General features: G+C 44.9%; 1 protein-coding gene across 1 annotated transcript in view; it reads right to left on the reverse strand.

Moving 5' to 3' along the window:
- Positions 1-10,216: 10,216 nt before the first annotated feature.
- LOC102442254 (kalirin RhoGEF kinase) overlaps positions 10,217-27,825 on the reverse strand; it is a 279,390-nt gene continuing 261,781 nt past the window's right edge. The window contains exon 34 of the mRNA XM_023757300.1: positions 10,217-11,245. Within this exon, the coding sequence (XP_023613068.1) occupies positions 11,183-11,245 (63 nt within the window). The 3' untranslated portion in view covers positions 10,217-11,182. The remainder of the gene's footprint in view (positions 11,246-27,825) is intronic.

Consider the following 27,825-nt stretch of genomic DNA (forward strand, 5'->3'; position numbering starts at 1 on the left):
AAAAACAGAACCCTGAAGATTACTGCCATTACATGCTATGACTCGTCCTTGGTATTGGATAGAGATATACAGAGGGAGGAGAGATCATTATAGCTTTTGGACCTCTTAGGCTAATGCAATAGCTATTCCTTCCACACATAGTGTGAATTTTCTTTTGAGTATTTATATTTTCACTCTCCCGAGTGGAATATACAATTCTTTTAGTTAAGGACCATATTTCATATTCCTTTTGTGTACTTTACAAACAGCCTTAAAGCTCAATAAAATTAAGCTGAGAGCCAGCTTCACTTGCCCACAGGAAATTGGCATCACAACCCATTGCTGACCAGCTCTTGGGCTCACTTACAAGAGATGCATCAATTCTCACGTTTTCATTTCCTGGAGCTTCAGGAATGCTTAATGAGAATCATGAGTATGGGGATGGGTCAGGGCAGAGAGGAGAAATGCATTTTCAATAACGCTGTCTTTCAAACTTTAATCATTCTCATTGGCAACCAACTCACTGAAGCAAACCAAATGAGAGACATTTTTCAAATTTGACTTCTCATACAATTGTTTCATTTTGAGGACTTGTGCTCTGTTGGGTTGGTGCTTTTCCTTTTTCAATCTTCCCATTTGTCATTCTTAATTAGAAATGATCTACAGAAGTCAAGTAGTACTTAAAAAAACACACTCATCCATAGGGAATACAAGGAAAACTGTGTTGAGAGATGAGCCGTCATTTATTAGACTTCTTTGAATTGTTAGTGGCCAAACCACACACAGTCGTTTCCCATACCTGGCTGTGTACCTGGGCTTCTACTGTCCACTTGCTTCTTTGAATATTAGCCTTGGAGCCTTGCTTGGTTTTCAGTTGCTTTCTCCATGTATCAATCCTAGCTCTTGACTCCAGATTTTAGCTCTGCCTATCAGATTATGTATCAAGCCAGTCTTCTATCTTGCATTATTTGAAAATCAAGACACATGCTCCTTGTTTTTGCTAAATATGACACTGTGTGGCAGGCTCCTTCCCACCCCCTAATGGTGCAATGAAGGCACTTGCCTCCCAGTCCGGTCGCACTAAAACTGGAAGAATATTTCTCTCTGTATTTCTGCATACGGATGAGAGTGCACTTACTCTATATACTGTGCAACTGTACTTCCAGTACATAGTATGTTTCTGGCATTACTATAGGCAGTGGGGATATAGCAGGGGAAAAAAGCAGACAAGAAACCCCGCCCTCATGGAACTTACTCTGTAGCAACGACAAATCTAATTATTTGTCTGCTTTGACATGCTCCCATAGAGCTCTACTAGTTCTTCATCCAGCTTACATCTACATGCAAGTCCAAAAGTTTTGCATTCTACAAGTGAGGTCTGAGTCATGTTCAAAGCCAAATTTTTATCAGGACAGGCCACAAGACGATTGACCTATACCAAATATGGCCAGAGCACCCCTTCTGAGCACCAATGTGTTGATCCAAGAAAATAAAAAAATAACCAAATGCCATACTTGATTCCTCACAGCCACATGGAGAATGTGATTTTGTTTGTCATTAAAACACTTGGCTCCTGGACCAAGACCTGAGCTGGAATGAACTTGCCCCACCAGCTCTCTTCTGGAGGAGCTACAACACCATTTGAGACTAATTTTCCTGTATAGTGATGACAGAATATTAGCCTGGATGTTGCAATGTCTTTCTCCAGAGAGAAGGCTTAGCATTAGGTGAAACAACGAATTACACAATGAATGGAAGTGTGTGTGTGTGTGTGTGTGTGTGTATGTGCGTGCGCGCGCACACCCGTGCTGGCATTCTGAGCTCCTCTCTCACTTGGCTTCAGTCTCAAAAGCTTGCCTTTTGAGGATACACTGATGCAGCTAGGAGGAGAGAGCCAGTTTTTCCTTAACCCCAAGTATGCTGCCTAAGTTCAATGGGTGCTAAGCGGGGTTTTTGGGAAGAGGAAATGGGGAAGCTACATTTACACTACAACTGTAACTCAGCATACTTCCTGCAGTCTGGGTTGAACATATCTATTACGAGGGCCCAAGACTCTGATGTGAATTCTTGCACCTCTTTACTGGGTCTCCAGGGGCCCTCTGCTCTCTGTGATCAAGAAGCGAAACTCTCTCCACCCTTGTAATGGTGACTGGTTTTGCCCCAACCAGGCCTGGTTGCCGACTATTCCTCCTGCTGCTTCTGAACCTTTATCAAGCTGGACTTGAGGGGCCCTGCAGCCTACTGGGAATTGAGGAGGTGGGGGGAACCAAAGGGAATTCATATTTTAAACCAATTAAAGATAAAACAAATACCTCATCACACTCCTCAGAATCTGCAATGCCCATTTGAGCTTTCAGAGATTTATGAATAATGTCTGCCCTAAACTCTTGGTTCTTAGATTCATTTTATTCTTGGACCATACCTAGATTTATTGTAAAGAATCTAACCATGTGAACGAGGAGGGATGTATGATCACACCGCAGGTAAGGTCCTCATCACTCTGAATGAAATCCAGATTCCTCTAACCTGGCTAATCCTGTACCAGAAGGGCTTCCTTCGACTCCTGGCAGAGGCTGGGGGAATAGTCTGCGGTCCCCCTTTACTTCCGGGCACATTCCTGGGCACCTTCTTGGCTCCAATGGAGACATGAAGCTTGGGGGAGAGGCCATCTAACCCGAGAACTCCTGCCGGCTCCTAGACAAGACCTCTCCTCCCCAGGTCTTCATGGGAGTTTGGGGAGCAATGAAGATAGATTTCTAAAACCTTGTTTGTGCTCCTAGCAGAGGAGTGGGCTCCTCCAACACTCACAGCCTCATTACCACTATCAGCCTTGAGATCATCTGGACTAATTTCATTATGCCCTATTTTCCTGCTTATGTCTGTCACTGGAACTCAGGTCCTCCCCTCACCCCATCCCTGCAGCTATATTCTTCTTTAAAGCCTGTATCATCATTTGGCATTTTATATATTTTACTTGTCCACATTCCCATGAGGATGTAAGCTCCACGGGGGTCAAAATTCTTGTCTTTTTGTTGTTGTTGTTGTCTAGCATAGTGCTTGGCACACAGTATATAGTCAATAAATATTTGTTGATGAATAAATGACACAATGGATATTAAACAGTAACTATTATTAACAATATCCATTCTCTTGTTTTTTGAATGAATGACCCTCTTATTGATCTCTGAGGATGTGTTAGCCTTTCCCATAGTCTCTGATAGTAGAGGGAACCCTCTAGAACCCAAATCACCATATTACTTTGGACATAACCTTTGATATCCCTGGTGTCCAATGTGTCCAATGGAACTATTGATACTATCCTCTCTCAACCCTCTGCACCCTACCCCTACCTCTGCTGGCATGTGCATTCTTTTACAAGACATTTAATCCAGAAGAAACCAGTTAGCCAGATTTCTGACAATTACAGCCAAATCTGAGGTCTAGGGCATGATGGGAAAATGGCATGTGGTCTAAGCAATCATCTTTGTAACACCATCAAAATTATTGGGCTAATTACCTTATCACTTTAATTTCTGAAAAAGTCCTTCCTCAGAAGTTAGAAACGCTGATTGATGGCCGCTCCTATGCTACGCACCTGCCTGGTCCTAGAAGCGACCTTGTGCTGTGCCATTAAGCTGGACTGTCACCACTTACATTCTGCAATACCAACCAACCAAGCAGACCCTGCAAGGGCCTCCCCCTTTAACGACCGATTCTATTTCTAAGCATGCCTGTGTGGCCTTCAGGGTACACAGAGCGTGCTTAGATAATTTTTGATGGCTTGCCCTTGAGGCCTATATCCAACAAGTTTGTTGATTGAATAGTCCCAGAAAAAAAATATATATACATATATATATATATGGCATTATATCAGTATTTCCAATACCAAATGAAAATGCAAGAAGAATCTGGGAAGTACAAAGCCTCCTATTTACATTGCTAACTTCCAGCCGGCCTTAAAGAACTTAACTGTGTATCAATTTTATCACCAACTTGCTCCTTCCAGGGCCTAGATGCCCACACACGTCCTTGTAAATCTAGGAGATACCTGAGCAACACTGGAGTGCCATGCACAGGGGTCACTCTCAGGGCACAACTGCCATACCACTGAAATCTAAACCCTGCTTCTCCTTCAAGGAGGTGTCAGGCCCACCCCACCATGATACTTCCTTTCATCTGATGTGTGCCATAACCCCCACCCAGCAGAATCCAGCACAGCCACATCTAAAAACTCCACACTGTGCTTGGGGATAAGGCCCATTAAAAGGTCACCATCAACAGGCAACAGAACTCCTGGACATCCTTACAAATAGAATAACATCCTTATTCTACCACCCCAGAAACTCAAAGGCAGATACAGAGAGACCATCTCCCCATCACTGCTGTTTCTGAACCCTCTAAATTCTCCCTGTGGCTACCACTACCCATGACCACACTCACCCACTGTAGACCTGGCCATGTTACCATGCCACTAGCACCCTTGATGGTCATTGGGAAGCCTGGATACAGCACCTGTGCTGTGAAAATTCTCTCCACGTTGCAGAGGTGCCAGAAATAGGGTCCAAAGGACAGATCTGAGATCCGGTTGCATATCTGCCTGAAATCCCACCATTCACAAAGCCCAGCCTAAAGCAGAATGGGTCAGCCTGAGCCGCTGCCTGCGGTGGGAGGGGAGTGACAGCTGATGCACACTCATGGGAGGCAGGTGGGTCAGTGGTATTCCTTCAGCTGTTTGGTCACTGGAACTATAATCTTACCCTTATTTTCTGACTATGCTTTTGGTTTTCTAAACTTATCTTTTTTTTATTATGAGTTTGGAATTTATTTAAAGGGGTCACATCCTCATAAAGTCTTTTTTACTGGCCTTCAGCACCTTTCTGTGCATGTGTATTTGTGTACAGGTCTGCATACACACACACACATACTCACATTGTTGGGTTATCGTCTGCATCTCTTCTTCTCATAGAGTCTCTCATACTGACCCAACTAACTGAGTCCTCCACAGCCCACTCCATCCCCCCCAATCCAGCCTATTTTCTTACATGTTCAGTCCCTGTGTTGCAGTGGGTGTGAGCTACTTGTTTTTAAGGGATGGTCACTTTTACAGAACACTTTGGAATATAAAACTCAGCAAAAACACATTCACACTGGATCTTTCATTGATATGGGATTTCTAATCCCCCAAGCTCTATGACCCTCACACATTCAATTTGCTATCATCCACATGTGCAACATCTACAGCAGAGTTTAGGTCCCGCTGCCCCGTTGTTGCCATGCCTCGGCTGACGCAGATCTCCATGTGTGCTCCAACCACAGAGCAGAGCTTCTGCCTCACCCCTCTTCTCCTCCCAGGGCTAGTGTCTTTCCTCTGTGTTGAAGCTAACATAACTCATCAATTAGTTTTATCTGAGTACAAAGTGAGTACAGACAATAGAAATGGGGGGATGCTCACAAGGGTTTATAATCTACATCTAGAATACACTTGCATGTTGATTATTCCACATAATTTACAGAGTGAATCTATTATATGGTATTATAGGATTGTAATAATAGCTCATTTTTGTAGCCTGTTCAGTGGCTCTTACAGGGTTTGGTATACATTAAGTGCTTAATAAATGTTTACTGAGTCAATGAGGGATCCCAATAGTAGTGCCAAAGGAAGATGTCAGAATATCAATGGGTTGAGAGACCAATGAGGACAGTTCGTTTGTTTTTTAAATCCTCACCTGAGGATATTTTTCTATTTATATTCAGTGAGTGGAAGGGAGAGAGACAGAGAGAGAAGCATTGACGTAAGAGAGACTCATCAATTGGTTGCCTTTGCACGCGCCCCAACCAGGGCTGGGAAATGAGCCTGCAACTGAGGTACATGACCTTGACCAGAATCAAACCTGGGACCCTTCAGTCCACAGGCCGATGCTCTTTCCACTGAACCAAACTGGCTGGGCCCATGAGGACAGTTTTAAATTTTGAAAACTTTAAGCTTCTGGATGGTCAAAAACAGTATGGAAGCTGAAGAGAGACAGCTCCTTGTAACCTTGGGTCACTGTCTATGAGCTTCAATGGGAGACCTCACTCACTGTGGAGAAAATAACCAGAAGGGCAAGTACTGGAAGTTATCTTTCATGTCCATGATGTTTTTCTGGTATATTTAAATACCTGCAAATGGGATTCACCAGCCATCACATTTAACAAAATCCACTCTCTTTTTGCTGTGTGCTTTGTGATACAGAAAACTTTCAATTATCTCTACTAATGGAATGGAAGCAACGGTACATATAATCAAAATGCCATTTCTATTTGTCTTTGGAAAGTATTGTGTGTGCTTTTCCCCCAGCAGGTTTGCTTTCATAATGATTAGTTCTAGCTTAGGCTAATGCCAAAATGAGTTAGCATTTTCTCTGAACAATACCTGGCGGTAGAAGAGGAAAAATACATTTATGGCAGAGAAAACTCATGCAGGGCCTAGTGTTTGCTGCAATTAATCACTCATATGAATCATCTGCTTGAAGCAGTGGGATTTTGAACAGAGCGACAGGCAAAGAGTGACTCTATGTCCTAGATTTTAACGGCCCAGGTAGAAGCCCTAAGAGAACGCTCCAGCTATGTCATGAAGAGTGTTAAAGAAGAAAGAACACGGGGCAAGGTGTAAGGCCACAAGGGGTTCTCATTCTTCATGCCCAAGGGAGGCCATGTAATGTCTTTGTGTCTCAATTTTTTCATCTATGATATGCAATAATGACACCTGTTCTGCCTACCTAACAGGTTAACTGTCTCCAAAGAGAGCAGTGGGCAAAGGGCTTGTAAAAGTATTAAATGCTATGAAGATGCAGAGCATTGATAGGCTAGCAATGAAATACTGTTGTCACCACCTCTTCAGGATCTGTCCTTGGCTCTGACTCCTCCATGCCTGGAGGTTTTGGGCTGTGGCTTCCGAAATTTACCCCAGTTAGGAAAGAGTCACATTTCTCAAGGATCCTGCTCTTCAGAGAGCTACTTTGAATCCAGAGATCCTAATGAATGGATGTGTCCTTTCCAGGTGATAGTTTAATTAAAATATTTTTATTGATTTCAGAGAGAAAGGGAGAGGGAGAGAGAGATAGAAACATCTATGATGAGAGAGTATCATCGATCAGCTCCTCCTGCACGCCCCCCACTGGGGATTGAGCCCGCAACCCGGGCATGCACCCTGACTGGAAATTGAACTGTGACCTCCTGGTTCATAGGTTGATGCTCAACCACTGAGCCACACTGGCCAGACTCAGATAATAGTTTGTTTCTTACAGGGATCTAACAGCTATATGGCTTCACCTAGTGGCTCTCAAAGTGTAGTCCCTGGATGAGCAGCATCAGCATTACCTGGGAATTCGTTAGAAATGCAAATTCATGTGTCCACCCCAGACCTACTGAATCACATACTCTGGTAGTGTGGCCCAGCAGTCTGTCTTTAACAAGTCCTCCAGGTGATTCTGATGTATGCTCAAGTGTGAGAACCACTGTTAGCGCAAAGGAAGAAAGGAAAGCTGGGGATTGGGCTCTGGGATCTGCTACCGAGAAATCTTTATTTTTCTGAAGGAGGTAGAGGAAGGCTTATGGGACTTTTCAAGTCACACTGCACAGCTATGTGTGTGTGTGTGTGTGTGTGTGTGTGTGTGTGTGTGTGTGTGTGAGAGAGAGAGAGAGAGAGAGAGAGAGAGAGAGAGAGAGAGAATGAATATAAAATGATGCCCCAGTACATCATTTTCTCAGGGAGATATTTTCCCCAACCATCCTACCTAAAAATGCTTCCCTTCCTCTGGGCATTCCCTACATCCCTTTCTTATTTTTCTTTGTAGCATTTATCACCTTCTAAGATGCTGTGTTATGTACTTGTCTATCTCCCCCAGCTAGCATGTACACTCCACAAGGGCAGCCCATTTTGCTCACTGCTGTGTGCCCTACTCAGCTCTGAGAACTGTGCCTGCCACCTAGGGATGCTCAATAAATATGTGCTTAATTAATGAGTGTCTGAATGACTGCTGAACCTGGGAGATGAGAAAATGTTGGGGTCAGACCAAAACACCTCACACCTGCGAACATCCTTCACAGGCAGCGTGGCTACAGCAGGGGAGCCTTGCCTCTCTGTTCCTGCAGACCAGGCTTGGTAGATGCCATCCTTGGGGCTATGGTTCACTGTACTGTTTGGCATTACCAAATAGGCCGTCTGGTTTCCCGTAGTTGGTTTGGGGATAATGTACTGATTGATCAACATGTTTACATGGATGGCCAGGGTTAGGGGGCAGTCCATGGGTGCGCAACAGATTAGACTGTGATGTGATAGGGAAAGAGTTGTCTGTGAATAAGAATCAGGAGTTCTGTATTCCAGTCCTTATTCTGTCCCTAACTGGCTATATGGCATTGGGCAAACTGCTTAGCATTTCCAGGTCTCAATGCCATCTGTTGATCTCAATGATCTCCAAGGTCCCTTCCAGCTGTAATTACATTCATGTGTCACCTGATTAATGTCTGTCCTACTGGTAAGATCTGTGAACACTGGGGCTGAGTCTATAAGTATTTGCCCCCGTAATTCATGATGCTTAGCACTGTAGGCGATCAAATATTTGATGAGTGAGCACATTCTTATGGGAACCAAATGGTGATCTCAGCCTCAACAGCCTGTGCTCTACACTATTAAGTCACAGGCACATGGATGTGGTTGCAAAGACCCTGGTCTGGAAGGGATCTCCAACCACACAAGGAGAGCTGAGCTGGCTCTACCTCTCCCCCTGCCCCCAAGGCAGACAGAAGATGCACAGTTCATTAAAGTGAGGGCCATGCAGTGTACAAGGGAGAGCCAGGCTGGGCAGTGGGCCATCAGCCCTGTGGTTTGAGAAAGCAGGGGCTTAGGGATAGAGACCCAACTTGAATCACAGATCTGCAATTTTCTAGCTTTATGACTTTGCACAAGTTATTTATTTCCCTTAACTTCAGGCGCTTCATCTGGAAATGAAGGCAATACTGCCTGCTTCTCAGGATGGCTGTGAATATTAGAGGAGATGACGTGCATCAAGGGCCTTCCCGGCCTCTGGGATGAGGAAGGTATGTGTAAATGGAAGCCTCTTTGTCTGGTTCTGCCTTTGCTGCCCCTTGTAAGGCTAACAATGCCTCCTTTCCCAAAGAACTAGCCCAAGTTTGTCACTAGGCCATGGCGGTGGCCTAACCTGTCTGGCTGAAGGGGAATGAAGATTGGGGAAAAAAAAGTGTTTCTCAAGGTATCTTTGGGAATACCTATCTTCTCCTTTAGCTTCCAGTTTACTTAATGAGATTTTTGAGGTTTGTCACTTGCCATGGTGCAATTTTATAAATGAAGTTTAACAACTGATTACCACTGAATGTGCTGAGCTTTATCACTGAACAGACCAAGTCTGAACTCTGCCTCTCCATCATCTGCTGCCTTTGTCTCTCCTCCCATCCGCCCCTCTCCACTCCCCCGCTCCCTGGTCCACTGATTCACAGGCCTGTTCCTGCCCTGCCTCCTCCACCTCCTCCCTACCACACTCATCTACTGCATATGGCCCTCTTCATTTTGGGGAATAAATTCTGCTGCTAGGCAACTAGAAGGCAACGTTGCTGTGGTTGACGTAATTCTTATTAGTGATGGTAACTGCAGTGGTGCCGCCATCCTGCCAGACGCATGCTCAGGGCATCTGTCCCCAGCCAGATAGATCTTTCCAGGAAGTGGGACAGGGTGGATTCTTGGTAAAAAAAAATTAAGGGCCTCAGCACTCGACAGAAAGTATTTATAAATCACTGTATATCAACAGCCTGCTTTAGAATCATTTTATTAGAACACATTCGAGAAAGTGACATACGGAAAAAAGACAGCAGCAATTCTCAGTCATGCAAATGCCCGTGTTAAGGTTCTCCATTGGATTTAAATTCAAGTACAAAGACAGTCCTTTCCTGAGCCAGGTGCCAATCCAGAGCAAGACCTGCACTGAGCGCGCGCTTCCCCGAGTTCAGAACACTGAACAGACCCCATCCTCACAGTGCGACTGTGAGACACATGGAAGTGTAAACTTTCAGGATTTTCAGGACCCTTTACCCAGCCCTCCCCCGTAGCCCAGCTGGGGAGAGTGAGCCCAATGTTGGGCCCTCTTAGAAATGAGGTTTAGTCTATTGAAAATAAAGCAATGGGCCTTTAAAAAATTAGAAAATGAATATATATATACATATATATATGTAATGGAATCATCTTTGCCTCTTGCCTTAATGTGGGGTTTCCAGGAAACTGTTAGGGGTTGGGGCTCTCTCTTAAGTCTCAGAAGCTGAAGGACTTTTTTTTTTTATTCTTTAACTTTTTATTATGAAAAATTGCAAACATATACAAAAGTGGAGAGAATGGTATAATGAACGCCCACGTACCCATCCTCCAGTCTCCACAACGATCAACATGTCACCAGAGCGTTTAATTTATTTCTTCTCCTACTTCCCACCCACCCCCTGACAGGGTGATCTGGATGCAGCAGGAGGTCGGGAGGGAGGTCTCTGAACCAGAGACCCTGGGAGTGAGTGAGGTTAGGAAGAAACTAGAAAATCTTGACACAACCGGGGTAGGCTGAAGCAGATAGAACATTTGCTGGGGGATGTTTGCCAATGTTTGGGGACAGCTAGAGTGAACCCTCTTCTTCTCTATCATAAACCACCCCTCTTCCTCCTCCCTCTTTCTCATGAGGTGGGGGAGGCAGGCTAGATTAGAAAGATGGCATTTTCCAGATTGGGGGCTACTGACAATAGACACGGTCAAGCTGGAGAAAAACTCCAGAGACAAGTACCTCCCTCTATTGACCTTGTCCATTGACACCGTAGACCTCTAGGGCAGCGAGGGCCTGGGGTTCCTGGGGTTCAGACTGGGAGCTGGGGGAAGTATCTTGGGTCATGAGGCCTCTCATAGTTCCCTACTGTCCCACCATTTTAGACTTTGGAGAGAAGATTGGCAACCTCGAATTGCACCCAGTAGAGAAGCAGGGAGCCCTGAGGGGTGAGCCCACGGCCCAGGGGGTAGATTTTTCTTGGAACATGTTGCCCTCTGGGCAGAGGCTGCAGCCCACACCAGCCCTGCCAGAGCAGTCTCAAGAGAGGTGGGTGATGGGAGTCCAGGTGGGAGGTCTCAACGGCGGCACGGCACCCCGGAGAGCTGCAGGGACAAGTCCCAGGCTGCGCGCTAAACGTAAGTGGAGAAAGGATCTCCAGGTCCCAGGTGCCACCGAGGAGCCAGGTTGCCATCCTGTTAAGAAAAGGGCCGGGGCTCTGTGATTTGCATATGACTTTCCAAAAATTTGCATGAGATCACGAAGCCCTTCATAGAAAACGAAGTTACATCATCAGTGCAACCTACTGTACTTCTAGCGACCCAGTGCACAGAGTGCAATGTGGCAAATACACAATGGTTTTAGAAGAGGTGAAGGAGCGAGCAGTGCTTGGGAGGGCGTTCCTTGGGCTGACCATTCAGAGGAGACCAGGCAGGCCCAGGACACAGATGAGGATCGCTGAGTGGCCACTTTTGCCAGCCAGCTTGATTAGGGTTCAAATCCACACACTGTTCCTCTCATTAGTCCCCTGTAGGACAATCCTGCCGTGGCTTCCCAGTGTCCTAGACCCGTGGTCGGCAAACTGCGGCTCACGAGCCACATGCGGCTCTTTGGCCCCTTGAGTGTGGCTCTTCCTAAGCCTTAGGAGTACCCTAATTAAGTTAATAACAATGTACCTACCTATATAGTTTAAGTTTAAAAAATCTGGCTCTCAAAGGGAATTTCAATCATTGTACTGTTGATATTTGGCTCTATTGATAATGAGTTTGCCGACCACTGTCCTAGACCCATAAGCAGTAGAGCCAGGAATAATATACATAGAGATGCATTAAATATGAAGTCCTAGTGGCAATGATCATTAGTGTTTATTATGCCTTTTTGCTTTGTATTTTTGTTTCAACCCTTTTAGGGTCCCTACGCCCTACCAAATCTTGCCATGACATTCAACTGGGGGAAAGAAACTTAGAACAGTGTACCCATCTATGCAGTAGATCTTTAGCAGTAATGGGTCTACGACATGTGGCAATCTGTAACTTTTCCAGGGCATGGGGTTGGTTGGGCCAGCTGAGGGAATGGGTGCCTGAGTGAGAGAGTGAGCGCACCTGGGCCATGATGCAAACCCAGCTTCCACGGTCCAGGCCAGTTACACCACCTCTACTGGGCCATCTGAAGTAACGGATCTTTGTTTCTCTAAGAACAGTGGTCTCTCCAAGAAAGTCAACTTCTAGTGGGATTGGGGGAGTGACATATTCGAAACAGCAATGGCTGCTGGCCAAGAGAAAAGGTCAAGATACATTAAAGAGTTTGATCTCACAGTTGACTGTGGCTCAGCTGGTGACGTCAAAGGCTCCTCATACTAGCCTTATACAAATGAGAGCAGCAGTTTCAAAGCCTTAGTAAGAACTCCAGCAAAAACTGCTCGTTAAGGGAGAGAAAACACTTCAGCATCGGGTTCAAATGGTGGTCACCCTGAGTTGTGGGGAAGACAGGGGCTACTGAGGACTTAGAATGGAGATGAGATTCTGAGGAAAGTACATGCATTTGTAATTCCTAGTGAAGGTAGTGGTGGCCACCAAGCTCACAGTTACCAGGGAAGAGGGGTCTGTCAAGTTTCACATCCTATCACATTCCCTGGGATTAGGTGGGGGGTGGCATCAGCTGTCCCAATTAGCTAGTCCCCTAAATCTTAATTCACCGTCATTTCCAGTTTAGTGTATATATGTGCTACAAGATCTGTAGAATTTATTTTAGTGGCAGAATTCAATAGTTTTAGAAATACTGAGTTTGGCATTCTTTATACAGTTGTTGAAATTCTGAAAGGGAGAACAGTTCTTAAAAATATTTTTATTAAGATCTAATTTATGTCATTATTTTTATTATTCTTACTATTATCAGCTCATGCTTGTTGAGGGCTTAGCATTTGTCAGGCAAAGTACCGTGTGTTTGGCGTGCATCATTTCACATAATTTGCAGCACAGCTGACAGGGTGGGTAATACCATTACCCCCATTTTGCAGACTGAAGCATGAGAGGTCCTGCCCAGGATCATACAACTGGAAGTGGAGGGGGGTGAGGTGGGTATCGAGATGGGCTTGATCCAAAGCTATCCTTACCCACAGTGCCATGCTGCCTCTTGTAAAGGAGGCTCCATCTGCTAGATGAGATATGTATGTTGTATGCTTGTGGATTCCAAACGTCTCGGGAAGCACCCTTCGCATATTTTGAGGATCCATCTTATCCTCGAGCACCTGGCTACAAGTGGTTTGGGTCACTTTATTATATATATTCATTAGATTTTGCATAAAAAATTGTATCCCTCTTAAACCTCAAGTTGTGATTGTCTCCGTGCACCTGCAAATCTGTCTGATGATGGTTTGATACATGAGACACGTAAGAAATAAGTGCATGTAGGCAAACTGAACATTTGTTCTCTAAAACCCTGGGAAAATATAGACACTTTTACATGGGGAGCCATTATTTTACACAGCCCAGCTGGTACCCTGAAAGAGCAACTCGCACCAATGCATAGGTAAATGATAGTCATTCACAATCTCATGCACAAAATCTGGCCTGAGGAAAGGACTAGTGAGAAAAGTTTAAGTGGAAGTGTAAAAAAAAAGTCATTAATTATTCTTAAACAGTAATGATTTCTATTATTTAGAAAATAACTCAGCTTGAAATTCACATATCATCCATATCCAATCACCCTCTATCTTTGGCATTCTGATTCAGTAGGCCAAGGTAGGGCTTGGAATTAGCTTTTTGAAGAATTTCCCAGTAATTCTAACTTCCCTGATTTGGAATCCTAAGCACAGAGGCCTTTTCTATGTCCCAACCATTCCATCACTGGGAAACTGAAGCTTTGCAGCATTTCCACTGCATTTACACATCTGCCAGCACACACTACCCAACAGCTCTTGGCTTTGGCATTTTCCACAAAGAGCAAGAATCAGTGAGACCCACTTTGATAGAACAGTGGCTTTGATTAACCAGCTCTTCCAGCATTCTTTTTTTTTGGAGGGGAGGGGCCTGTGTTGAGATTTCGCATCTCCCACTATTCAGGCTCAGACCCCGTCATATAACTGCTTTACATATTTATTTAATATACTGTAGGTCTCATTCTAATACTAGACACTCATAATAGGAGTTTTCTGAGCTACAGAGAGATGTCTGCCATCCCTGGGTGCACAAGAGACATCATTGGACATCAGTGAAATAAAAATAGCCACCAATGGGGAACATATTTATTATATTATAGATTTATACTGTTTCTTGTTCCACAAAGAGTTTAAGGCAACTATTTTGCAATATGTTTTAAGTGCATCTTCAGTTGACTATATGTTCTGGATATTTCTATCTGATGGATTAGGGAACCACTGAGGCAGGGATATGCCTGAATGACTACTCCAGTGGCTGAGACATAGTAAGCGGCCTCCTCTACACCCCTGGCTTGTGCTAGGCACAGAAGGCAGTGAGCGACTGCTACATGCAACAACATGTGGAACATAGGATGTTCTTGGTATTTTAATTCAGGCATGTTTCATTCAGTGGATCAGGAAGGGGGAAATGACAGGACTGACACCAGGTGGGCCAAAATGTCACTTTGTGTATTTCTGCCTGAATCATGTCATTGTTGTCTTTAGTGGACTTGGCCAGCGGAAGGCAGTGTGCATAGTGGATGTCCAGGAAAGACCTTGGTTCTAATCGCAGAGCTGCCACTTCCTGGTTGTGTGACCCTGGGCAAGTTATTTCACCTCTCTGAGTGACGTTTCTGCAAGATGAGGATAATGACACTTACCTCGATGAACTGTTGTGAGGATCAGTAAGAGACTGTGCATGAAATGCCAGGCTCAGATGAGGAGTTTGGTAGGAAAGGCAGGAGGCAGCTGTTATTGTCAGTGGGTGATGCCAGGGCCATTTCCCTGCCGGCAGCCTTTGCGCTTTACTCGGCCTGCCAGGGGCCACAGGGACGCTGAGGGAAAGGTCTGTGTCTCCCGGTAGGGTAGATGGGTGGTGGGCAGGGCCCTTGGTGGGGACTTACGTGCTGGTGGTGTTCCTCCACCGCGATTTTCAAACTAGAGCCCAGACTGGAAATTGTCCTGGATGCAGCCATCAGCATCAAAAACTGAGCCACAGAATAGGAAAAATATTGAATTGTGCATATGGAGAAGACATGAAAACCGTGCATTGTCCTTTCATTTTAGCTCTTTTTCAAGGGTTAATTTTGTGATTTTGTTTGCTCTTTCATGCTGTCTACTCTGCCTGAGGGGCCTCCTTTTGGCTTCTAGATGCATGTTTGCTGCTCACACCGAGCCCAGGGCTCCTCATCTTGAATTTTGAGGAGGTTCCTGGCTGGGCAGCTCAGTGAGGAGCAGGGAGGCCTGGAGGGTGCAGTTACCTCCGCGAAGCTCCCTCCCGAGGGACAGGCTGGGTGCTCCCTGTTCCATCACAGCACCCCGAGAAAGAGGAAGAATCAATATCCCTGTTTTTCCTCTTTCCATTTCTCCCTCTGCGCAGGGAACCCTCCCTCCGAGGGAACTATGAAACTAGACAGTGTGGAAGAAACATACTTGAAAATACTTGTTTCATGTATAATTGTTCTGTTTCAAGTTCAGAAAGGTTAAACACTGCCTTATTATCAAGGATTCTTACCAGAAACATTCCCTCTGCCCTTAGACTGGGGGTGGGGATGGGGGGAGGAGGAGGATGTGGGAGGTGGGGAGGGATGGGTCTTGACCTAGCGTGATGATGCAGCTCCTATTGGAAACCTTGCTGCCCATGCAGCACCCACCCCTTTCCTTCATGAAGGCTCTCTGTGCCTCCTCTCCCGGGTTCTCGTGCCCCTACACTGAGTCACTCTGGACCCCCCTCTCTCTGGAACCACAAGGCATTACAACCAAACTTGAAGCAGGTCTGCTTTCTCTCTCTCCCAATGCACCTGTCTTCATGAAATCTCATCATGAACTTGAAAGAATATTTCAAGCTCTCCTCATCTCCTTACCATGTGCCAAACTTGCCTTCTTGCTCCTTTCACTGACCAAGGCTCCTGACCTTCACAAACAAAGTTGCCAGTTCTGCAGCTCACAGCCTTGGCCCAGCCTGCACGTCAGTCCCAGTCACCCTCTGGTCACTCTGTCTCATCTTGAGATACTGAGAAGCTGATTACGTGCTCCCTCCTAGGCACCTGCTTATCCCCTGTCCTTGGACCACACATAAGATGGACCTCAGCAATAATATACTAATTGTGTCCCTTCTTAGTCTTTAAAAATAACATCTATTGGTTTTTTAAAAAATAAAAGTAACTTTCTTACCTGAGAGAATTTGGAAAAAGCCACCATTCAGAAATAACCACTATTTATATTTTGGTTTATTTCCGTCATATATACATATATGCATTCACATATGTATATACATATACACGTGTACAGGGTGGGGCAAAAGTAGGTTTTCAGTTGTAAGTACACAAAACACAGAGTTTATTCTGGTATCATTATTTATTATTGTTTTCCATAAGAATAACTGTAAACCTACTTTTACCCCTCCCTGTGTATACATATAAGCGCGCGTGCACACACACACACACACACACACACACACACACATTTCTCATTTATGTTTAACAGAAACATTAGTCTTTAATACTAGAGGGAAAAGGAAGACCTTTCCCAAGCAGGTGGGAAGGAAAAGCACCTGCAGGCTGCGGCTCAGGGAGGCCCTCCACCTGTGCGAGTCACAGCCGTGAGCTTCCGGAGCACACGACTCACTGGTTTATTATGGCCTGATGGTCAGGGAAAATATCCAAACCATCCCTGCCTCCCAGGCCACGTGGATGACTACTTCTTAGAGCATGTATGGGAAATACATCTAGAGACACATGCAAATCCATAAATGTACACAGACAGAAGTTATACACACAACAGGTATCGTTCAAACAGGAATTTTCTGAGCACTGTCTGTGAATGCCTAACGCTACCTCAGTGCACTGTAGACAACACAAGGTATCACACACGAGCTTTGTCTTCATGGGTCTTGGGAGTCAGTTGCTGAGACAAAAGCTAAGCCATGGACACCAGCAAACTGGCAGGAGGTGCTGTCTCACAAAGTGCTGAGTGAAGGGGCCCCAGAAGTCATTCCAATAGCAAAGACACGTCCAACAACGTAAGAAACGCAGCTCTCAGGACAGAGAAATAATTTGGGGACAGGATGCAGTATGGTTGGTAGACAAAGGCGATTATAATTTGAAGTGTCATTATATTTTAGTGAAGATAACCGCACATAAGGACCAGAAAACTCAAGTTAGAAGACAGGTTTGCAGACAGCGAAGGACCCAGAGAGGGGCAGACCTGGGGTGGGGCCTGTGTGTCGGAGGCCCTAGGCTTACAGCCTGTTACGGGGTTTGGGAGGCACACTTCTCCTCTTGAAGCGCCAGGAACAGACTTTATTAGTGTATGCAAATCTAAAGCCAGGCTGAGGAACGTGCAGTCACGGCGAGATCCACTGGATCCACTTCAGGAAAAGGATTGAGAAGGAAGGAAAACCAAGATGGCTCAGAGGCAGAGCTGGGGGTGAGGGTTCAGAAAAGGAGCAGCTCTGGGAGGTGGCAGACGAGAGGTCAGCCTCCGTTCTGCTGAGCAGAGTGCAGGGAGCCACCCAAGTGCAGCGATGCCATTGGCAGCTGGAAATGTGGTGCCGATTCCAGGGGGAAAGATAAGGGCTAGAAACACAGATCTTCACGCTCATGGTTAGGAGTGTCATCTTATGCTAAGCAATGTGGCAAATACAAAGTAAAATATATTACATAGGCCCTGGGCGTTAAAAAACGATACAGTTGACTCTTGAACAACACTATGCAGGTCCACTTATACACAAATTTAAAAAAATAAATACATAAGTGCTGTAAATGTATTTTCTCTTCCTTATGAGCTTCTTTTAAAAAAATATATTTTATTGATTTCTTACAGAAAAGAAGGGAGGGGGATAGAGAGTTAGAAACATAGATGAGAGAGAAACATTGATCAGCTGCCTCCTGCACACCCCCTACTGGGTATGTGCTCGCAACCAAGGTACATGCCTTTGACCGGAATCGAACCTGGGACCCTTGAGTCCACAGGCCAATGCTCTATCCATTGAGCCAAACCGGTTAGGGCCCTTATGAGCTTCTTAATAACATTTCTTTTCTCTGACATACTTTAGTGTAAGAATACAGTATATAACACACAAAATATGTGTTAATCTACAGGTTATGTTATTGGTAAGGCTTCTAGTCAACAGTAGGCTATTAGTTAAGTTTTGGGGGAGTTAAAGTTATACATGGATTTTTTTTGTGTGTGCAAGGGGTCAGCACCCCAACACTCTTGTTGTTCATGGGTCAAATGTATTTGATTTGGGGGCAATATTGGTAGCTCAGAGGTGGTGGTAGGAGGATGATGTGGGTAAATAGTGAACATTTCAATGAAGGAGATGTGAGTCAAGCATCATGGAGGGCGGGCCTGATATGATTTGGCAAAGTGAGTGGGCATTTCAGCAGATGGCAGCAGCAGGAGCAAAGTGTGACATGGGTGGGGGCACTGGATCCCCACAGCTGCTATGTGCCAGATGCTGACACAGACAGTGAAGACATAAGCATCGTCAGACCAAGACATGATCATCAGGGGGCTCACAGTGTAACATGGGAGAAAGACATACAGGCAGCCAATGACGTGGATAAGTGCAATTAGGTTGAAACATAAATAGCCAATATTTGACCATTTTTGATGCATAAAATTGGCAGTTTCTTATGATTCAATCTAAGGTAGGTGCATTACAGTGTGTATAACAGATAAGGGTCTCTAAAGGATCATGTGTAGGAGGGAAAACTGTATAACTGTGTTTGGAAATGGGCCTGTGCTTTATCCTAAGGAAATGTGCTATTGAAGGCTTTTAACAGACAAGTGAGATATTGAAAGAAATGTTATAGGAAGATGAATCTGGTGTTAGTAAAAAAAGATAAAAAGCATGGGAAAATCCCAGAAAGCAGAGGGGGCGTATAGGAGGCTACTGAAAGGATTTAAATAAAGGGTAAGCAATACCTGATGCCTGGGGGCTGGGAGTAGGGAGGGCAGGAATTCTGAGAGTGTCATTCTCAGGACTCCAACAGACAGGCTACCCGGGAATAAGCCGAAAAGGAATCCACAGATAAAGCCTGTGTATCTGGGAACATCATGTTGTTCTGCCCACCAAAGGGAAGTCAAACCATGTTACTGGTTTGAGAGAAAAAGGAAATAATTTTCTGATGCTGAGACTGAGGAAAAGCCAAACGCCAAATTGGAAACATACAGGCAACCAATTACACTAACTGCACCAGCAGTAACGTGCTCCTGGCGTCGCCAGCTGGCCTTATATCTGCTTGCTGGTTTCCTGGTTGCTCAGTAGAACTCAGCATTTGCAAGGGTAGGAACTGGCCTGCTCTGTCTCACTGCTGATTCTCCGTCCTGGAGCAGCGCCTGGCAAACAGGTGCTCCACACACGTGGGGGCGAATGAGTAAATATGGAACTGCCACCAGGAGTGAAGCCCCTTCCGGGATATACTCTGGGCCTTTTGTCATGGAATTAAAGCAACATATTGTTGAAGGTCGGTGTGGATCTGGAGGAAGAAGAGTCAGGGGTAGAAGCTCAATTGCAGATCTCGCTGGGAGCAGGAAGTAACAGATGTGTCAGACGGCAGAGGAAAAGGAGTTGTTTGACAACAGGAGAAAGAGGAGGCACTGAACTGATATACTGGAGGCGGGTAGAAAGGATGAGACTCAGAGTATAGTGGTTAGGTTAACCTTAGACTCATCCTGAGTCTAGAGAAAGAACGAGAGGATAAAAGAACAGTGATTCATCCAGATGAAGATAAAAGTAATTCCATAACCAACATGCTTTAAAAAAACACACTCCAGTGTTTCTTGGATGTTAATCGGTAAGCCTAAATTCCTTTAAGCAATGTCCAAGGTCTGCCATGATCTGACACAACCAATCATCCCAGTTTTATTTCCCACAGCTCACCTCACAAACCCTGAACTTCAACCAGGCATATCTACTCTGCAGGGTCCAAACTGTCCTATATTCTCCTTTCTCCCTTCCCTGTCCCAACACAAATGCTGCCTGGTCAAGTTCTACCCACTTAGTAAAGTCCAATGCTGAAACTCCTCTGAACTTATCAAACCAGGAGTTTGATTTTCTTAATTATATTCAGTCTCAACTTGTAGATCTCTCTCTTACCCATAATGCGCTGTGTTTATTTGTTCCTCATTTATTCATTTAACCAGTATTTCCCAAGTGCCTCCTCTGGATCAGTACTTAGATTCGGTGATGCAGTGAGGATATAAAACAAACCTAGAGTCTGATGCAGAAGGTAGTCGCATAACCATGCGAATGCTTACACGGATGGTCCTAGGTAGTGTTGTGAGAGATACGACTTAGGGAGGAGAGTGACAGGACAGGCTGAGATCAGGAGAAGAGAGGGCAAAGGGGTGGACTGTCACATGGGGGGTGGGAAGCGGGGGAGGAGAAAGAATTTCCGGGTTGAGGAAACAGTCTCTTTGCCAAGGCCCTGGGCTGGGAAGGGACCTGAGCAAGGCCAGGGAGGTTGCCAGGCAGGAAACAAAAGGAAGAGTGGCCTCAGTGAGGCTGGAGGAGTGGGCCAAGGCCAAGATCGTGTGGCCCTTATACGTCTTGTTGAGGATTTGGATATTCATCCTAAGAGCAAAGGGGTGCTACTGAAGGGCTTGACACCACAGAGTGATGGGAGAGCTTGCATTTTACAAAGATCACATCAGCTACAGAGGGGAGAAGAGATGAGAGGGAGGTAAGAGGGACTCTCTGGACCAGTTAGGAAGCTTCTTCCATAGGTCACGTGTAATAGGACAGTGGCTGGAGGGGAGTAGGTTATACAGGCGCTCCATCAATGCGGAGGGAGGGCTGTATCAGTCTGTGGAGTCAATCCCTGTCTTCGTAGGCCTGGGATCTGTTTGTCAGAGAGCCCAGTTCCAAGTCCAATGTATTCATCATCTTTTTTTCCAACACATTTCATTGCTTTGGCTGTATTACCTGTCACGTAATGTATAAAATACAACAGACAGATACATTTCAAAGAGGCAACTAGTTTGTACTCTTTCATTAGAACAGAGGCAGACTTAGGACTGACAGAAGTCTGCACTGTATACACAGTCTCCACAGTGGTGTACTATTCTGTGGAGACATAAATGGCGAATTGTGTTTTAAAACACTAAATATAAGGACTGTCTCATATGTTACATCATAGGCGTCTCTAGTTTACAAATGTATTGCCCTTAAAATGTTAAATTATACGTTTATTGAGACAATATAAAGGGAGTAAAAAGACTAGCCACAGAATGAGAGCAGTTATTTCCCACATATAGAACCAACCAAGGACTAATGTCTAGAATATATGAAAAACCCCTAAAATCGTCCAATAAAAAGCCCCACAGAAAACTTGCTAGAAACAGGGGCACAGGCTTGAACAGGGACAAAGGAGAAAATCCTGAGGCCCAATAAGCACATGAAAAGGTGTCCAACCTCATTAGTAATTCAGGAAATGCAAATGCAAACCATAACCCGGTATTACTACATACCCACCAGACCTGCAAGAATGCTGATGTTGGGTGATTTCAAGTAGAAGCAGGAATATAAAGCCACGGAAAGCTTCCCATGTACTGGCAGGAGTGTAAATTTGGTACCAGCATTTAAAAAAAGCTTACATCATCCATAAAGTTGAAGATATATATAAACATACCCTACCACCTAGAAATTTTTTTTCACCTAGCAGTTTCACTCCTAGCAGTACACTCAAGTACATGTGCATATATATATGAATATTCATAGCAGCACTGTTCACTAGCCCCAAACATCCCATGTACAGAATGGACAAGTCCATTGTGGCATGTTTACACAATGGAATACTATACAGAAATGAAAACGAATGAACAGCTCTATACATCAGCATGGATGAAGTCCATAAAAATAAGTGTTGAGAGACAGAAATAAGACACACACACAAAAACATACAGTATGATTCTAGTCATGTGAAATTTAAAAACAGCGACAGTGAAACTATCTTGCTTAGGAACACATACATAGGAGGTCAAATTATAAAGAAAAGTAAGGATGTTATTATGAACATCAGGGGAATAGTTGCCTCTGGGGAGAAGGACTGGGTTGTGACAGGGAGGGGCACACAGAAGCTTCTGGAAAGCTGGCAATGTCTGGCTTTCGTCACCTGCGTGGTTATTACATGCATGTCCACTTTACAATTATCCATGCACCTGTTCAGTAGTTTTTATGCATTTTCAACATATATATGTTACATTAAAAATTTTAAGCTTTAATGTAAACCATCATATTAAAGATATTTATCATCAGGAGTGCATTTTATTCATAAAAATGAGAGTATAAATAACAGTTAGTTAACCAGATGAGCCCATAACTCTCAGTAGGTAATAGTATAGATTAAATACTGTACATTTCAATAAAAATAATATAAAGTAATATAATATTACCAGTTAAACAAAACATAGAAGAGCAATAATAAAGATTATTTTTAAAGAATCTGATATCAAATTGGAAAAGATAAAAATGTTAATGATACACTAGATTGCAAGACTGTAGGACACAGGCACTCATATAGCTGGAAGGAGTATAAATTGCTCCAACATGTAGAGGGTGATTTGACAATGTCTATTAAAATTTAACATGCATATTCCCTTGATGCACTAATTCTACTTCTAGGAAGTTATCCTATTAATATACTCACAATTCGCAAGTGTGAGACACTATACCTGTATAAGGATTATAGCCTTGTTTGTAATGGTAGAAGACTGGAAACATCCCATACACCCATCAATAGAGGACTAGTAAAATAAATTATGGCACCATAAGTAATGGAATATTATGTAGCCATAAAAAAGAGTGAAGGAGAGAGAGAGAGAGAGAGAGAGAGAGAGAGAGAGAGAGAGAGAGAGAACCTCTACATATCCCATTATGAAATTTCCCAGATTTGTTACATGGGAAAAGTGTAAAACAGTACTTATTGTATGCTACTACTTGTTTAAATATTAGATGATGAGGAGAAAGTAAAAGAAGATTTTGGTAAAAATTCTAAGGGAATTCTTGAATAGTTCCCATCAGAGCTAAAGAAAAGTGTAATTCTACATCAAAATGAAATACTGCTTTTGATACAGATGTGTCAGCAGTACTGGTCTTTTACATACTGTCTGTGATTATAACACTTATTTTGGGATCAAAACTGATACAAAGGACGAGAAATAGAAAGGAAGATGAACTTTAAGACCAAGTTCAAATTTCACTCTGGTGTAATAGTCTTTGCTGGTCCCCAGGCTAAATTTGTGTTCCATGTGGGTATACATCTGTTTGTGTGGTAAGCATGTATCTCATCTGACACATTCATCTTTGTAATTTCTTGAATGCCCAGCACAGCCACTGGCATAAAGGCAGTACTGAGTATAACTGTCTCTTTCACAAACACCTACAACGTGCAGGTAATCACTCTACTTGGTACCACATATGAGACACTTTGGGTAACAAGTCGGAGGAGATTGTTCTTATATGTCCTGAATCTCCATGGCACCTGGTCATCAGTTGTTCTTATATGTCCTGAATCTCCATGGCACCTGGTCATCAGTGGACACTCAGTAAAATTCTGTTGGATAACAGAATGAACTAATTTTATTCTTCTCCATGAACAGATTTTCTGCTTGGTCATGTGTTAATGGTAGTACCTACTTGTTTGCCCTCTGGATAACACAACCAACTTAGTGGTTTGGACTTTATATGCCCTGTGAGAAATACAACCTTAAATTTAAACGTTAGAGAACATACCTTAAACATCTTTTTCTTTTGGGATTTTTTGAGAAATTTTTCATGAATGTTAATAAAGGTTCTCAATAGCCATGTGTATAAAGGCATAAAAATTGTGATCATTCTTGTTTTGGGAGGTTTTAAGATGATGTGGGTTGGGGAGGTAAGATAGAGTCTGCATTACAGATTTCAGATTCCACAATTTGAAGTACCTTCCTTTAGCCAAACTATTCCCCACTCCTCGCCTCTCACATCCTTTTAAAAAAATTAGAACAATTTTCATTTTTTTTAAGGACAATTTTTGAATTGTTCTGACATCCCTGTCTTATGAGAGAGAAGAAACTTAATAACATTTGGGCATTATGTGATTACTTCCTGGTCTTTTCCTTTGTATCCCTAGCATGAAAGTCACCTTCCTGAATCAGGAATCTGCTAACTGGAACTACAGCAAAGCGAAGACAGGGGCAGAATCTAGCATCCTGCTTTGAAATGGTTCTGAGTCAGGGAATTAAGAATATGGGGCTACCTTTGAGAGCTCCCAAATGATCTTTTATAAAGAACTGCTGAGTTCTTCTTAAATAAAAGCCGCAGTGGTGTCCGTCACAGAAGCATGTGAGGAGGTAAAGGTGAAAATAAAATGAAGCAAGTTATATTGCATTTCAAATGCGTTAAAACTGAGCATGCTTGGGTTGACATCAGCACAATAGAGAAAGGTCTCAGCAGGCCATCGAGTTACTTTGTCTGCTGTGTTCACTGCCATCTCCTCTGTGTCTAGAACAGTGCCTGTCACATGGTAGGAACTCAATAAATGGTTGATGAGTTAACGAGATAAAAAGCACATATCAAGACCCCAAGGAAAATAAAATAAAATAAAATAAAATTTTAATACCCTCTAGTGCTCACTAAGTCATCTGTTGTCCATGTATTAGTGAGAAACAGCAAACAGGAAGTCAAACTTAAAAAAAAATTGATCTCAGAGAGAGAAAGGGAGAGGGAGAGAGAGAGACAGAAACATCAATGATGAGAGAGAATCACTGATTGGCTGCCTCCTGCATGCCCCCTACTGGGGATCAAGCCCACAATCCCAGGCATGTGTTGTGCCCTGACCGGGAATCTAACCATGATCTCCTGGTTCATTGGTTGATGCTCAACCACTGAGCCATACTGGCTGGGCATAAGTAAAACATTTTCAACCGAACTCTGCAGCTGAAAGGATACCAAACAGACAGTAAAACACAGAGCCTGTTCTTTTTCTCTTTAGTACACCATGAAGTGCAGAGAGGAGCATCAGCCCTTGCAGCTGGTGCAGGGGAGAGAGTAATGCATGCAGGAGCCTTCACCAAGCATTCCAGCGCCAGCATCAGGGCCACGCATGAGAGGAAGAGTGCTCCTGAACTTCTAGTCAACGTCCTATCTCTCAGCAATTAGCAATTTCCAACAGAATCAACTAGAGCAGTGGTTCTCAACCTTCTGGCCCTTTAAATACAGTTCCTCATGTTGTGACCCAACCATAAAATTATTTTCGTTGCTACTTCATAACTGTAATGTTGCTACTGTTATGAATCATCATGTAAATATATGATATGCAGGATGGTTTTAGGCGACCCCTGTGAAAGGGTCATTCGACCGCCAAAGGGGTCATGACCCACAGGTTGAGAACCGCTGAACTAGAGCATTAAAAAGTGATAGTACATGCACATCCTGAACTCGGAAGAGTTAACTTTAAACCCTAACAGACGAGGAGGTGAAAACTGACTGCAGCTTGGATACAAGGATGTGACTGCTTCGAACAACCAGGCCGACCACGGGAACCTGGTGAAGGGTGCAGCGGCTGCTCAGGGCTGGCCGTGCTGAACGAGGCAGCGGGCACCTGCAGTGGGCCCGGCCTGCACCGTCTTCACCTTCTATCAGTGCTCTCACCACAGGAAGAGCTAGCAGGGCACCCTTGAGGACATCGCTATTCAGTGGCTCCGGGAGAGGCCCTGCACCAAAGTCACGTCCTCAGTGTCGCTCCCAATGGAAGGCCACCACAGAGGACGTCCCGCTTGCTTCTCTTGACAGGCCCCTGCTTTCTGGCACTAGGATCCCGTCGTCTCACCCTGACCACAGAAACTCTCAGATCCACCCATCCCCGTCATCCGTCTCCTGCGCTCCTGGTGTCGGCCGGCAGTGGGCAGTGGCATCAGCAGTGAGGAGGTGACACCAAGCTGCCAGGCAGGTGAAAGCCGGGCAAGCGTTTTCAATCCAAGCTCAAGGTCGAGGAGCAGGGCAACATTACACACTTGTCTATCCAACAGGCTTCCCCCAAGAATCCCACATGGCGGCCACAGACAACGCACACCATGTTGACGGCACGGCACAGACGGTAAAGGCGGTTCCGACTAAAGCAGAACCAGCACCTCAAGGTCCCCTTCCCCTCCCCCACTTCTAGTCTCACTGCATTGGTTCCAGACATTCATTTCTAGCAACTCTTAGAAGTTTCTAAGAGTTCGTTTCCAAACCCACTCATGTTTACCATCCTGGTATCATTTCTAGTCATCAGGGAGCACGGCCGTTTAAGCACACGATCTCCCACAGCCCGTTCCCCGCACCATCGGCGCTAATAGAGGATTCAGGCATTCTGCCCTGCACTGAAAGAGCTTCTTCTCTTTAACCGACACTGAAGGAGAAATGGGTAAGTCATGTGCCAAGAGGTCTGTGCAGAACCCTCCAGCAAACCCTTGCCCTGGGAGCTGCCGCTTCTCTGCTGCAGCCTCGAAGCCTCGCTCTGCCCTCCCTGCTCCGTCCCTGCCGCCTCCCCTTCTCAAGCCCCTTCTCCCAGCTCAACGCATCTGGACCAACCTGTCCTACTCACTTGGACCTTGTTTGTCTTGGGCTGCAGCCGGCTAATCCACTTTGACATCTTGGTTCTCCCTGAGATTGGTTTTCTCCTTCCACCAAGATTTTAAAAAACAGAATGAAAATCTGCGCTGGGTGGTGGCTGGGCTGAGCGGGTGCTGGGACTCCAGGCAGCTCGGAGCCAGGAGCAGCCCTGCCACACGCCCCTGCTCCCTGCCAAGCGCTCTGAGCCCAACCGGGAGTTTGCCTTGAAGACTGTCTGGGGCAGAATCACACCCCCACCAAGGCCACTGCATGAGTCACAGGACTTGGTATGAAAGAGTCTGTGACAGGCACTCATACTTGAGACATGATCCTTCACCTTTGCCTCCTGGAGACACTGCACTGGGCTTTAGAGCCACTTTGTCATTCACGTTGGGTCGCTGTGATTCGCCGGGCCGGGACAGGGTGGTGCGGGGCAGTTGGAAAAGGGGTCAAACAATGTTCGCTTTTTGGTACAAGGGTCTATAAGCTGAGCCTTCAGGGTCACCTCAAAAGTACTATGTTTTTAATCCAATTAACAGGCGGAGCACTGTGTGAGTCTTAGGCCCATAAACTAGCTTTGCGACTCTGAACCAGGCCCTTGGTTTCTTTTAAGCAGGACGAAGGCAGAGGGCTGGATGATCTGTCTTTCAGACCCTTTCCTTCCCAAAGCTTTCTATGTTTCCACGTCCCAGACTCGCCCGAGCGGACTCGGGCCTCTGGCCACCGGCAGCTCTCACACACGGATCTCACTACTGGGAATCACATTCTGTGGTTTCCCTGTTTCTGTCACGGACGCTGGTGCAAAGCTGCACCGGGAACAGGGATTCTGCGAGAACGACACACAGTGTTCTGAGCGTCCCGGGAGCTCGCTGAGGTGTCCTCCCTCTGCCTGTGCAGCGAACTGCTCACTGGCTACTTTATTTTATGAAACGCAATTGCTTTTACAGATGATTGGCAACTTTAAAGGTGGGTCTCTTAAGGGAGGGATTTAAGCCTCCAGTATAAATCAAAACCTGAAGTAGAGGAATGCGGTCCTGGGAGAGTGTGCCCTGTCTTTC

This window comes from Myotis lucifugus, unplaced genomic scaffold (assembly GCF_000147115.1).
Source record: "Myotis lucifugus unplaced genomic scaffold, Myoluc2.0 scaffold_105, whole genome shotgun sequence".
NCBI classification, from domain to species: Eukaryota; Metazoa; Chordata; class Mammalia; order Chiroptera; family Vespertilionidae; genus Myotis; species Myotis lucifugus.